This window comes from Arachis ipaensis, chromosome B10 (genome assembly GCF_000816755.2).
Source record: "Arachis ipaensis cultivar K30076 chromosome B10, Araip1.1, whole genome shotgun sequence".
Lineage (NCBI taxonomy): Eukaryota > Viridiplantae > Streptophyta > Magnoliopsida > Fabales > Fabaceae > Arachis > Arachis ipaensis.
The window spans coordinates 84,526,229-84,541,098 of NC_029794.2; the positions used below are offsets into that span (position 1 = coordinate 84,526,229).

General features: G+C 27.6%; 2 protein-coding genes across 2 annotated transcripts; both read left to right on the forward strand.

The window, feature by feature from the left end:
- LOC110267760 lies at nucleotides 204-4,178 on the forward strand. Its single transcript, XM_021113559.1, has 11 exons — nucleotides 204-353; nucleotides 447-713; nucleotides 1,937-2,033; nucleotides 2,133-2,260; nucleotides 2,349-2,433; nucleotides 2,537-2,669; nucleotides 2,779-2,936; nucleotides 3,131-3,254; nucleotides 3,358-3,540; nucleotides 3,643-3,708; nucleotides 3,822-4,178. The coding sequence occupies exons 4-11, from the start codon at nucleotides 2,236-2,238 to the stop codon at nucleotides 3,969-3,971; spliced, it is 924 nt and encodes a 307-aa protein (XP_020969218.1). The 5' UTR covers nucleotides 204-353; nucleotides 447-713; nucleotides 1,937-2,033; nucleotides 2,133-2,235; the 3' UTR covers nucleotides 3,972-4,178.
- LOC107620728 lies at nucleotides 5,112-11,764 on the forward strand. The gene is made up of 8 exons (XM_016322854.1): nucleotides 5,112-5,217; nucleotides 5,376-5,500; nucleotides 8,999-9,266; nucleotides 9,380-9,476; nucleotides 10,634-10,760; nucleotides 10,840-10,994; nucleotides 11,383-11,500; nucleotides 11,594-11,764. Exons 1-8 carry the CDS (start codon nucleotides 5,112-5,114, stop codon nucleotides 11,762-11,764), a joined length of 1,167 nt encoding a protein of 388 aa, XP_016178340.1.

The window sequence follows — 14,870 nt, forward strand, 5'->3', positions numbered from 1 at the left end:
TACTGGGGCTGAACAGTGCTATGACTCTCTATAAGTATAGCATAGGTGATCACCACACTTACTCTTTCTCTATACAGAAATTCATAATATTTGAGTAATTTTGTAGTGACAGGTAGCAATGGCAGCTAGGTGGGTTCATGTGCCATGTGGATTGTTTCACAATAATTTTTTTTTATCTTTCACTAAATATGAGGTCCTTGATTTTTAGGTATGATCTCATCAAGTGTATCAATGCTGGTCCAGCGCATAAGGTGTGGAAGCTCAAAGTACGTATCATTAGGCTTTGGACCGTTTCTCAATTTGCAAAATTTGGGATGAAGGCACCTATTGAGATGGTTATCCTTGATGAAGAGGTAAAATTTTCTCTTTGCATTTTAGATTTATTTTGGTAATGACTGAGCAATAAACCTCATTTATCTATGACTCTATAACATTAATGCATTTAGGGGGATACAATTCAATGCACTGTAAAAGACATATTTGTTCCTATCTTCGAGAGCTTACTCGCTGAGGGCAACGTGTACGTGGTTACTAATTTTGGAGTTGCTTTGAATACCATCAAGTTCAAGCCTACTAGACACGAATTTAGAATCCACTTCAAGAGGACACGATTGTACGTCCGGTACAAGATTCTTCATTTCCATAGAACGGATTCAATTTTGTTCTGTTCAAAACAATTCAATCAGAGTCTAGAGATGATGGTTATTTAGTTGGTAAGTACTTTGTTAAATTAATCTATAATGCATGTGTTGTGTAATTTTTTGAGGTCTAATTTTTTAATTCTATATATTGTTTTGCACCATTTGCTGTCTTTTTTATTATGAGCATGTAGTGGCCATATATGGATTCAATTGATAGTTGTTGATATTCCTCTCAAGTCTCAAGTATTATAGATTCATATAATTTTCGTGAAATTTATTTAAGTAAAATTTGCTTATCTTTTTATCTTCTAACCAAATATACACCCCAAGAGTTTATAGGGTCTAACTCATGAAAAATTAGTTATTACCCATGGAAAAGAGTTGAGCTTTATTTTGGGCTTTTGCCGTAAATGTTAGTTTTGTATCCTTTGAATTGATTGAAAATTTTTACATAATATAATATAATATATTATGACGGAGCATGTCTTATTTTTAAAATTTATTTCATTAAGAAATTATATTAAGAAAGAATTTTTTATTATTCCCTTCCTGTAACAATTATTCCCTTGCTGTAATTTTATATTAAGAAATAATATAATTTCTAACTCAGTTAAATATTGTTTCATTTAAATTTTGTTTAATAAAAAAATTATATAATTTTATGTATTATCCTTATAATGTCCTATAACAATTAAATAGTACTTTAAAAATTAATGTGTCCTATTTTTATTTAAATTCTGTATTAAAAAATTTCATTGGGGAAATATAATTTTTTTTAGGCAAAATAATTTATCAATCTAATTTTATTACATAATATGACTATATTCAATATATGTCATTTAAATTGGCTGATGCGTTATTTTTGTTATAGGTATAGGACTAAAAAAATTGTATTATTTATTGACTTTGTATTTATTAATCTGATTGTTTATATTTATCAATCTGATTGTTTATATTTATTACATAATTGTTATTGGCTTTGATTTCTATTATTATGCGTTTTATTTTAACACATCAAAATACAGATTTCATATATATAGCAACTAAAGAATTAATACCCTTAATGATATCATTGGTAAGGAGTACTAACCTATTTATTTTTTGTTTTTTCACGAACTTCGATTTCTAGGCCCTAACTATTTATTAACAGTCTTTTATATTTTTATTTTTAAGAAAATTAAAAAAATCTGATTTCAACATGGATGAAACTTTGGAAAAAAAATGTGTCATTTTTGGAGAAATATCTGAGCAGATAGAGTTTTGTTAATGGAAATATTGGTGCCTTTATTTTGTAGATGTGATAGGTCAGCTTGCCTCAAAGGGTAACTTGGTCGAATTCACCCGGGACGGGAAGCCGTCAAGTTATATCACCATAGAACTTGATGATCTTGAGTAATACTTAATATCTTTTTGATAGTGGCTTTTGTTTTAAAATCTTATTTTGGAATTTTGTGCCTATCTTTACTCTACAATAATTGCTATTTCTTATAGGGGTGGACAGAAATTAAGGGTAACGTTGTGGCAGTCTTTTGCTTTTCATTTGCTCAAATATCTGGAGGAACACCCGTGTCTTACCTATGTGGTTATTCTCCAAATGGGCAAGATGAAATTTTATAGTGGTTTGTTTATTTTACTGCTATTTGAATGCATGTTTTGTGTCATCATATGCTTCTGGTATTTTCTTTAATTTGTTATGTCTTTTTGTAGGGGTCATGGGTGTTTCCAACACAAACTACAATTCAAAACTGTTTATCAATGTTGAGTTTTCAGCTGCCAGGAATTTCTTTACGAGGTAAAGTGTATAGATCAGTAGTGTGGTCAGCATAATATTTATACAAGGCTTTTGATTATTTAACTATTAGCAAATTTCATAAATTCTGATTTAAAAATGCAAGGGTGAACAAATTGGATCCTGTTGACAGACAAGGCATAATGCCGCTGGTCTATGATCAACCTATTTCAGTTGAGGAAGATTTTTTGCGTCTGTCAGTCTACAAAACAATTGCCGAGATAAAGGAGCATAATCAGGTAAATTTCTTTCTTTATTACTCTTCCTTTTTTTTATTATATTAGTTCTAATGTTTGTTAGATCATAATCTCAATTGTTGTGTTGTACCATTGCATCCATCAATTTTAGGATACTGTATTTGTTACAGCCGGAACGATTAAAGAAGTTGACACCGAGTTTGGTTGGTGGTACAAAGGATGTAAGAAGTGTCGTCGTGGCTTAAGGGAACTTGAGAAAAGATATTTCTGTCCCAATTGCATTAGAGACTACGGGTTCTATGATCCAAGGTATGACTCACGATACTTCTTTAACATAAGGATTATTTTAAACTATTCTACTGTGTGGGATGGAGACTCTTGGATAAGCCATTAAAAAATTATTTGCATCCAATTCAATAATAATATAGTATAGACACTCTGACTATTGGTATAATTTATGTAGTGTGTTGTTCGTGGATTGTATATTTTCTGGTGAATAATAGGTACGACATCCACATAAGGGTGATAGACCACACCGATGCTGCCTCTTTTGTTTTGTTCGATGGAGAAGCTGCAAAGTTTCTTGGAGTTTCTGCTAATGACCTTAGGCAGTCTTGTGTGACTAAGGTTTAATGTCATATTCATTTTTTTGTGTTAATTGATTTGTACTATACCTTAATTTTTATTATTTATGAGAGCATGAATGAACTTTTTTCCGCTAAATTTGAAGGGTGTTGAGAAAAATTCCTGTCCCGAAGAGATTAATAAGCTTAGGGATATTAAGTTCATCTTCAAAGTACAACTCAAGATGAGGAATCTGAACTCTTATGAACCATATGTGATTCATGTGCTGAGAATGACTAATGAGAATTCTCTGGTCTCTGCTTTCCTGGATAAATACAATCCTGACCTTGTAACTCCCTTTGGCTAATAACTTTCTATTTTGTTTTAGTATTGCAAAAACATATCAACCAGATTTTGATGATGTCTTTTTATTGAATCAATTATTTTGTAGGGCCTTTTGTCCCATGAAAATTCTGAACTATTGAGTTTGTCTACTGGTCCATACGACACTTCTAAGGTTTGTGTCAAATGATTTCCAATTTAAATTGTTACAATAATGTTCTTAGTTTTTACATAGTAAATAAAATATTATTATTCTTATATTTTTTGGTACATGATGGCGTATCCCAGGCTTGTGAGAGTGAGCTAACTCCATCACCTGCAGTTGATGAGAAACATAATTCTAAGATTCTCGGAGCTAAGAAACATATTGAAGAAGTTGGAGAGGAGTCAGTTTCATCCAAATCCAAGAAAGGAAAGTGGGTTGTGATGGAGGACTAAATCATCACGCCTTTACACAGTTCGATTTATAATATATGAGAATAATTTATTTAAACTATTACTTGAATGAAGTATGGTTGTTTGAGAGTGATTAGGATCTACCATATATGAGTAGTTTATTTTTCAAAATTTGTGTTAACATTAATTTATCTCTTAGAACTTGATACAAGAGTTGTTTTGTATATTTGTTTATTTAATCCAAGATTTGAGTGTGTTTTCTTTTAATAAATACTTATTATTAGTAGTAGTATTTGAGTACTTATATAAAAAAATGAAAGTCCGTTGAAGAAATAAATGTAATATTAGTGTTGGTGATAATATGTTGGCAATTGCAATGAGAGTTGAGTGAGATTCAACTATGAACAGCATACTCGGTTTCAGAATGTATTGAACCTTTCATTGGAAATCCCTCTCTCACATGGATATGATTACCACTTTGAGAACTTGGGAATAAATCATGCATTATTGAAATCTTTTGCTCATTCAGCATCATTGTTATTATTATTATCGTATAATTCTTTAGTTTTAAAATAAGTACAGCTTTTATTCCCTTCATTTAAAATGAATATTTTAATTTTTTAATAAATCTAAAAGTTAAAATTAAAGCAACAATTATTTTAGAATAGATGGAATATATTCAATGATCAGAAATAAGAACTTTTTTTAATCAATCTCTTTGTTTACCAAAATATATGTAGAAAATTTAATCAATCATCAGGTAGTCTCTTTATAAATTAGAATAAATAAAAAAAATAAAGTAGAACAAAGAGGGAGTAACACGTTACTGCTGGTCTCCCTCCTCTCTAATGTTACTTTTATAAATTAGAATAAATAAAGAAAACAAAAGAAAACAAAAAGAGTTAGACAAGTTACTCCCTCCTCTCTTTTCTTACTTTTATAAATTAGAATAAATAAAGAAAACAAAAGAAAACAAAAAAAGTTAGACACGTTACTGTTTGCTGGTCTCCCTCCTCTCTTTTGTTACTTTCATTCATTCCTTCATTCAAAGAAAAACAAAAAGGGAAAACCCTAGCTAGCCTCCACCGCCACTGAATGGAGTGACCGGTTGCTGCCGTCCGTGGCTGTCCGAGGAGTCTGTCTTTGTACTGTCGGTGTTTTCCAAGTCAAATCCCCTGTTCGATGTCTTCTTCCTCACTCAGCGCCCATCCTCAGTCGGATTCTTCCTGCTCGCGGTGGTCTTGTCGCCGTCGTCTCGGCGTCATTGTCTCGAAGGTCAGTGGCTTTGGTGTGCACCTATTCTTCGGTTGTTGAAATCGTTGAACGATTATTTGATTTTTGGGTTCTGGCTCTGTTGTCCTGCTGCTGCTTTGTGTTTTTGTAAAATTTGTAGATGATTATTTGATTATTCATCTCAACTTGTGTGTTTTGTGTTTTGTGTTTCAGATTACACAGAAAAAACCAATTACTTGAAATACTTGCACACAAACATGCCCAGTCCTAACAACAGCTTCCCAATGGATTTTTCATTGGGTCCTATTCCTATTCACAGAACCTTGGTTGTAATCATGGTAAGTCTCTAAACTAATTCATTAATATATGTAATTTAAAATCCTAATCCCAAATTACATGCGACCTATATATAATTAATTTTATCATACAGTTGATCATATTTTTAATACGTCTTTTCATGTAATTTTTTTTATTTTGTCTAAATCTTATATATATTTTTTTATTTGTCTTATGTTGCAATATTTTTTTGGAGTCAATAAAAATCAATGCCTCAATTTTTAAATTATAGAAAATATGATACTATGTTATAAAATTAATTTTTCTAATAATTTAAGCTCATAAAAAAGGCATATGATTAGGATAAAACTATCTTAAATTTGCTACGTATGATGCCTAGTTTAGAAAACAACAATAAAATTATAGATTTTTCTGATACATATATTAAGGGTATTATTATACACGTGTGTGTGTGTGTGTATATTACATATTAAGAGTATTATTATACACGTATATATATATATATATATTTTTAATTACAGGAAGACATGGATTCAGCTCTTATTTTCATATCTTTTTTTACTAGGTATATTTTGAATTGATAGTATTTATGATATAGAATAAGAGTTGTATTTTTAATTCAAATCTTTTTTCATTTTTTAAATTATCAAGATAGATTTTTTCTTCTTTTGGATTATGAAAAAAAATATGATTTTGGATGCAGTCTAATTTTAAAATGATTTACCTAAAAAATATACCTCTTCTTAGTTGCTATAAAAGCCTAGGAAGTATGGTCTTATACTGTTACCATACATACTTGCTACAATTTATGTTTGCTCTTATTTTTTTCTCTAGAGAAAAAATGGATAGACAATATGATTTGTTAGAGATGATTGCACCGCCAAAAGAGAACTGGAAGATTCATGTCAGAGTAATCAGACTCTGGTCTTTACCAAAATTCAAAGACTCCAAATCCAATAGCTCCATTGAAATGGTGTTGATGGATGAGCAAGTACTTCTAATTTATTCATCCACACAATTATTTCTCTGTTTTTATACACGTAGTCCCATATTTGTATGATCCTCACTCTCATAATTATTACAATTTCAATCTCAACAGTTTTATGCTTTTCTTGAGACCATCGGTTAATCTTTTTTGGAAATAGAAAAAGATTGTATGTAATTTAATGTAATGATAAATTGGTATATTTTTTTCTGATATGAGTTTTTTTTTAACTTTAAATAACAAATTAGACCATCAAATTTGAATAATAATAAAATTTGTAGACAAATCTAATTAAAAATTACATTTCATAATGCACAAATTGAAAGGTTCAATTTGTGTTAAGATAACTTTTTTTTTATCTTAAAACAAATTAGATGATTCAAACTACACATGTAAAATTTTTTTAATACCAAAATATAAATCTAAGAGTAAGATTTGTATTAAAAAAAATTTGACCCTGAAATTTGTATGTTTAAAAAAAAAATTAAAAGTCATAAATTCGATCCTCAAATTAAATTTGTGGTCTCACATACAAAGAAACACACCAAATTTTAACATTGTTGTTAAACATCACTGAAAGGGTAACACTAAAATTAAAAGATGTACTTTAGTCCTCTAAAAATTTGAAACACCAAATCAATTTACAAACTTTTATTTTACTACACAAGTCAACGTGAAGATTGTAGTTATATAAAGAGATGAATATGAAAATTTAAAATTTTTTAAAAGCTGTTATGTTTTTTATTAAATAATGACAGAGATTAATTTGTCTAACTATTATCAAAATTTGACATTAAAATTGATATGTTTAATAACATAAAAATTTAAAACTAATTTAATAATTAAAATTTATTAAAAATTAAATTCTTTGATTAAAAATATTTTAGAGACATATTTAGGAATTAATCTATATTTATCACTCTCTTTTGAGTTTGACCATTCGAGATTTTAAAAGGTTTAAGAATACGTTGATGGAGAGGGACAAAATATGTATATATACAACAATAACAAAAACAATATAAAAGTTAAGGCGAAAAAAAGATTATACACAAAAAAAATTGGAAAAGAATGTTAGTATAAGGTTTTTTCAATTTTTATTTTCTATGAAGTTAAGTGTTTAATTAGTATGCAGTTATCATGTAAAACATTTTTAGTTTGTACGTTCAAATAGTTTGTACTATTATTTAGGTTAAATTCTACAATATTTTAGTATTTTTTATTAGCTATTTTTTTTAAATATTTTAACTTACACTATAAGTCAAATAGATATTAATATTCACACACATCATCTAAAAAAGAAAATATTTTAATTTATATGCAAATATATAATTAGTTCTAAGAATTTTTAATGTTCAATTATCTAATTTATCTTTATTCGTATTTTTCTTTTTATTGTCTTATAAAATCTAAAAGATTATATGTTACTCCCTGATTCTAAATAAATGAATATTTTACAGTTTTATTTGACTGAGAATAAGTATTTACTTAAAAAATTTGGATAGTTTTAATTAACTTTTTATTAGAAATCCAACTAAATGAAAAAAAAATTTGAAAGGGTAGTTAGTTATAAGTATAAAATGAATTAATAACAAATTAGCCAAAACACTTTTTAATAATCTTTTTTGATAAGAAAGAAATATTGAAAAGTTTGCAGAAATGTTTAAAAAATTTAGCGGGTAGAATTTTAGCGGATCAATCATTTAGTATTAGTACTATTGAATAGGTTAGGAGATCAATCTAAAATCAGCCAAAAATTTCAAAGTCTAAGAATTGGAAAAATTTTTTTTTCTTTTTTTAAAGGAAATAAATATGTTAAAAAACGAGAAAAAAGGGTCATGATTATTTACGAATTACATAATTAATTTACGAAAATTGATAAAGAATTAGTGGGTGAGTATGCCGAATTTGTGCTGGCACGCATATGTATAGAAAAGAACAAAATATATGTGAAAAATATAAAACTAACTCTTCCTTTAAAAAAAATGTACACCAGGAAAAAAAATTAAAAAGTTTGACTGTCGGACATGGGGAATTATAAGGGAAAAGAGAAACAAGGGCTCCAAGGAGTGAGGGGTATTCGGCCAGTAAAGAGGGGGATTTGGGGGATTCTTAACCAAATTCTCATAAATAGTTATATAAAATTATAAATTTTGTTATACATGATTGAGAGAAAAATATATAAAGGCATTACTAACGCATATTCATGATTGTCATTAATCTTGACCCTCTTCTACATAACACTTAATGTTCATGCATGATTGTCATCGCACATTTTTCCTTTCTAATATCTATGGTTAAAAAATAATAATAAAAAACAATTAAAGTATTAAATATTTGAATTCATTATATGTATATTCTTCCTTTTGGGTGAATATAAATCCGTTATTAATGCTTGATACTTAATATTTTAGATTTAAATCATATTTTTAATTTATTCGATTATAACTATTGAACGAAATATTTTTTATAAATTTTGTTTGTTTATTTAGTTGGACCTTATTTGTAGGGTGTGTAGAAAGTGAATAATTAAATTTTTTGCTTTGTGAAAAAATAGGAAACAACTATGCATGCTTCTGTAGGTGAGGATCTGATATCTGTGTTTCAATCATTGATATCAGAGGGAACTGTGTATATTTTTACATACTTTGGAGTTAGCAACGACTGTCGGTTGTATCGCACAACATCGCATCAATTTCGGTTGTTTTTTCAAGATAGAACTACTGTCTTACCCTCTTTTTGTGATGCAATACCATTATATGGTATTAAGTTGGTCCCTTTTAGGGAAATTATGGGATACTCTTCTCATCATCCTTTTTTGGTTGGTAAGTGTATAATTTATGGCATGTACACAAGTTAATTTTTGTTTTGTAATTATGATAAAATATCACTAAAACGTGTGATTTGTGTACATTTTTCTATTTGATATTTATTTAAGACGTTGGTGGAGTTATGACCGGTGTAGAGGGTGAGAGAAAATATGTGAACGATGTCAAACTTATTAACATGATGGTCATTCATATTGAGAATGACGGGTGCGTTTTTTCCAACAACCCTTACTCACCACTTAATATGTTTATATAATTAATTTTTTTATTTTCTAAATAATTCGTATTTTCTCTACAGTTTAAAGCTTAATATTGTTGTTCTTGGAGAGATGGTGGACCGGATCAAGGGTTTTCTGACATCGGGCGATCAACAACTCTAATAGTTATTTTTCAATTTGCAAGAGTAAAAAATACTGAAAGTATGAGAATTTGATTACTATCAAATGATTATATCTTATTGTAACTCTTTCTACTAATTATTGAGATGCGAAAGGAGTTAACACTCTCTTTCAGTGATAAAAAATTAATAGTTTGTGTGTAAATTGCTGAAATGAGATAAAAGACTAATAGTGATAAGAATTTTATGTTAACACTCTCTTTCAAGTAATCGATTCGATCGCAACTTCGAATATGGAATTCAAAGGTATCAAATAGAAAATGATACTATGAATCATAGAACTATAATGAAATTACGCCTCTCGTGCTCAGGAAGGTCAGAACAGAAAATCCTTCAAGTCCCAAAGCGGATACGCATTCAGCCCCACCAGCAGCCCGCGTTTTTGACCCGAAAGGAAGGAATTGAAAATGAAACAAGTAATAAGATTCTTTTAAATATTGTTGGAAATTCTCTTTTTTGTTTTTAATTTTTAAAATTTAATTGGTTGAAGTGATATAAACTATTAGTATATAAAATTGAATAAACGAGGTATCACCAGTTTTTTATTTCTTTTTTTTATGTAAATCAACATATAATTTTACACTATATTTTAGTTATTATATAATGCTTTTTCTTATTTTATAGTTGCATTAAATATTTTTTTATATGTCATTGCTGAAATAAAAAATTTTAATAATTAATTAGGTTCGTAGTAGATTATAGTTGTTTTTTTAAATCTAAGGATACTTTTGGTTACTTTCCATTCGATAATTCTTCTGTCATGTATAATTGTACAACTCATTTAAGCAATGATTGTTATATATCGGTACCAATATTGTGCAAAACATTATGTATGGTACTAGACTCTTGATAAATCCGGATATTCCCGAGGCTTTGATGCTTCGAAAAAGGTATTGTACCAATATTGTGAATTATTTATGGTTGTACATATTGACTGTATATTTGTGGCGTTGTGATTGATAAGTAGCGTGTACTATAGAGAGATCTCGCAGTACCTATCTGTGATTTCTGGCAAACCGGCATATCTTGATGAAGATGAGGTTTTATATTCCACTAGGAGGAAGACAATAAAGGAGTTACGTGCGGTTGCGGATGTGAGTGCTTTATAGAAAACTACTTTTTTTTCGTTTGGTTCATTATTTTTTTTTTTACTTTCACACTATTCCTATGTAGGTTGGATTCTATGTTGTTCGGGCCACTGTTCTTGATGTTGAACCCGTTTCAAGTTGGTGGTATAAATCATGTCTTTGCAGCGTGAAGGCAGAAGCTAATGCGGATGAATACTTCTGCGACGGCTGTAATAGGGACGTGAATAATGTGGTTGACAGGTATGACTCTAATTAAACTTATTTGTGCAATCTTTTCATAAAAAAGCAATATAGTTAACTAATTGATTATGTTGATTTTTAAATGATTTAGCAATATCTGGCTTAATACCAATAATTATTAAAAACAAAAGCTGCTTTGGCTGATGGAAATATGGTCTAGCCACAAAAAAAAATGGCAAACAAAGATAGAGTGCACAGAAAAAATTCATATACCTACAACAATTTTATACCAAAGTCTCTTTTGCTAGGTTAAAATCTAGAAAACTGATAAATCTAAAAATAATTGTGTTTGAGCATCTAAATTATATTGAATATAATTTTTATGATTTTGTTGTAACTAAAGGCTGATAGGCCATGTGTTAATTGATGTTTTTGAATAAGAAAACAGGTATAAGTTGAATTTGTTGGTTTTTGATGGTACTGCTACAACGAATTTCGTTGTGTTCGATAAGGAGGTCGTAGCTCTATTCGGACGAACCTGTACTGAGATGGTGAAAGAGTTGAATGTATGTGAAACCAAATTCGTTGATCACATTATGATTGTCAATAAGAGATGTTTATTTATTTAACACGATAAAAATATAAAATTTTTGGTGTAGAAAAAAGGGGAAGCAAGCAAAGATCCTATTGGTTTTAATGAGTTTTTCCTTGATAAGGAGTTTCTATTCAAGGTCGAAGTAGAAACTACTGGATGGTGCGATTCTTATGATGTATCGGTGATACGTTCTGATTCCGAGGTGGAGGGACAATCAAGGCCCGGTAAAATCTGATGTACCCCCTGCTGGTCCTGTTAACCCTGTTTAGGTATGATTTTTTTCTTTATTTTTTGTTGATTTTAGACTATGTATATTAAGGCTTACTTTGCCAAATATGAGGTGTTATTTATTTATTTTTTCATTGTTTTTCTATATAGTCTCGAGGTAAAGATGGATGTTCTGTTTGTGATGAGTCACCTGATCCAATCGTGAAAAATCTGTCTGTTATTAAAAAAATCTGTTATCAGGGTATTCATTTGGTCTTCACTTATATGACCTCTTTCGTATGTCAGATTTTATTTTTTGGTTAAAATCTTAATTATACTTTTTTGTTTTGTTTTGTTTGAAGCACCTGTTGGATGAGTTTAACATGTCTGGTGCTTCTTCCATTAAAAAATAGCTGCTGTGAAACATGAAATTTTTCATGTAATGGAGATAAAGGAGCATGTTTTGAAGGTTTGGTGGAGTCTTAGCTATAGCTATTGTTTATTGAGAGAATAGATACAATTCAATTTTTAAAGTATTTTGAATTTTAAATTGAACAATTATTGTTTTATTTTATTTAATTATTTATGTTTTTTTGGACATGCTAATGACACTAGAAGTACTTTCTTCTTATTAGCGTATTAAACATATATATAAATATATTATTTTATACGTTATTTATTTTTTATTAAAATTGATGGAAGGCTTTAGAATACAGCTTTTTTTGACTAATGCAATACGAATGAGAGTAATTACTATTATTTTTTATTATTAAATGAAAGTAATTACTGAATGAGAGTGATGGTTAGGGTGTTGGTGTCGAATGGTGCTGTGACTCACTAAAGTAGGTTATATTATATTTATGACTCCGTAAATAGAAACTTTTAATTTCATTCAAAAAAGAAAACTATTGATTTAAAATAAAATAATATCTTTGATTCTTTCTAACAAATTATAACATATACACATTAAAATTTTAGCCCAGCCCAAAATATAATAGTTCTATATAAGAACTCTATAATTACACATAATCTATCATATTCAATATTTGATTATTAGATATTTTTTGAAGGTGTTACTGTTACACATTGCATCACATCTTTATGTAAGTTTTATCTATTTTTTTTCATTTCAAATAAATTTTTTAAGTGTTGATTAGTCTTCTATTGATTAGTATTTTCATTTTATTTTATTGAACTTCTTTACAGTTTTATTTTTTTTTACTGTTCACATGTTATAAACTTATTAGCTTAGTAATTGAAGATAAATAATATTTGTATAATTATTAAATATTTGAGAAAAATAAGACTATTATACACTCTCTAAAAGTGTTGTTACTACACAATACACTATATTTTATGTAAGTTTTATATGTTTTATGTAAGTTTCATTTTCTTTTATCAAATATGTTAAAGTTTGTTAATTTGGATACTAATTTTTATTATTCACTTAATGTAATTATCCAAAAAAATTACTTTATTATTTATAAAATAAATTTAAAAATTACATATCACAGAAAACGTTGTTGTTGTTGTTGTTGTTGAAGCATACCACAAAGTTGTATTTAATTTTTAATACCTAATCTAATTTTTAATATTTAAATTTTAAATGACTAAAACTATTTTGTGTTGAATATTTTGTCTTTAACTAATTTTTTTTTGTTATACGTTGATTAAAAAAATGTGATTTATTAATCACTTCTAAATTCAAATTAAAAAATTGTCGTGCAGGAGTGTATATTTTCAATTAATTATTTAATAGTATATAATATAAAAATTAGTTTGCTTAAGATAGCTATATTTAAATTCATTTGGCTTATATATATATATATACCCCTTTTAATTAGATTATTAATTTGTGAATTAAAAGTCACTGTTAATATATTTTTACATATTTAAAAATTAAATTTTTTATTTTTTAAGTAAAAATTGATACCTCATAAATTAATCAATAAATAATCAGTATTGTAAGTTAATGGATATTTAAAATTTAACTTCAAGATAAGTATTAAAATTTAAAAATTTGTATTCATAGCTCATTGTTGCGGGAGAATTACATTGTAAATAAGTGAGTTAACAACGATAATGTATCCCACTCCAATCACATAATCCAAGGTTGCAAGGTTAAGACGAAAGATAATTTTGGCAAGAAAACGAAAAAGACTTGATGATAATGAGTTTGCTTTCTTTTGTGCTTCTGGTAAGTGTTCTTCTAAAACTTTTTTAATTTCTATTTTTTATGGGAAATACAGTTTAAACTATCATCATGGAAGAGAATATTAGCGAATTAGTTTATACTATACATAATTTTTTAAATCTTTTAGTTTAGTGATTTAAAAAACTATAAATAACTATTCATCTTTATAATTTTTTTAAAATTCATATTTAATAAGCTATAAATTACATAAAAACTATGCAATCTTCAAATCTTCATGTACTATTTAGGTTAATTAATTATTTAATATTATTTAAGATATACTCTATCATAATTTAAAATAATATACTATTTAATCTAAATTAATACATAAAACTCTATACTAATTTAAAAAATATAAAATTTGATGCTTTTGTGTAGATCTATTTAACTCAATTTAAATAAATTAAAATTTTAAAATTATATATATTTAAATTTAGAGTTTTATTTATTATTTAAATTGAATTGTATTTATTTTTAAGTCATGACTGGGTATATTTTAAATAATTTGATATAGATACTCATTGATTTAGTTTAATAATTTAAAAAATACTTCAATAAAACTAAACCAATACAAAAAAATTTAAATCTAAGAAAGTATACTACTAAAATTATATAAAATCAAATACGAGATTAGTTAATTGAATAATTATTATTTATGTTTCATTTATTTTTCTTGACTTAACAGTGTCGAAGAACAACAATAATACAAATTTTGACGTATATAAAAATGTGCATCATATTACTACAAGTCAAAGAACATTGTTTTGAGAAATTGGTACCTCATCTAATATTCTCAATTTACAATTCAGTGAGGATAAATGTGACATTTTTCTCACTGTAATTGACTCATATTTATCTAAATTTAATTTATATCGGTTTAATGACGAAAATTTTATATATATTTCTCATTACTCATTCATAGGGAAGCAACTATCTATAT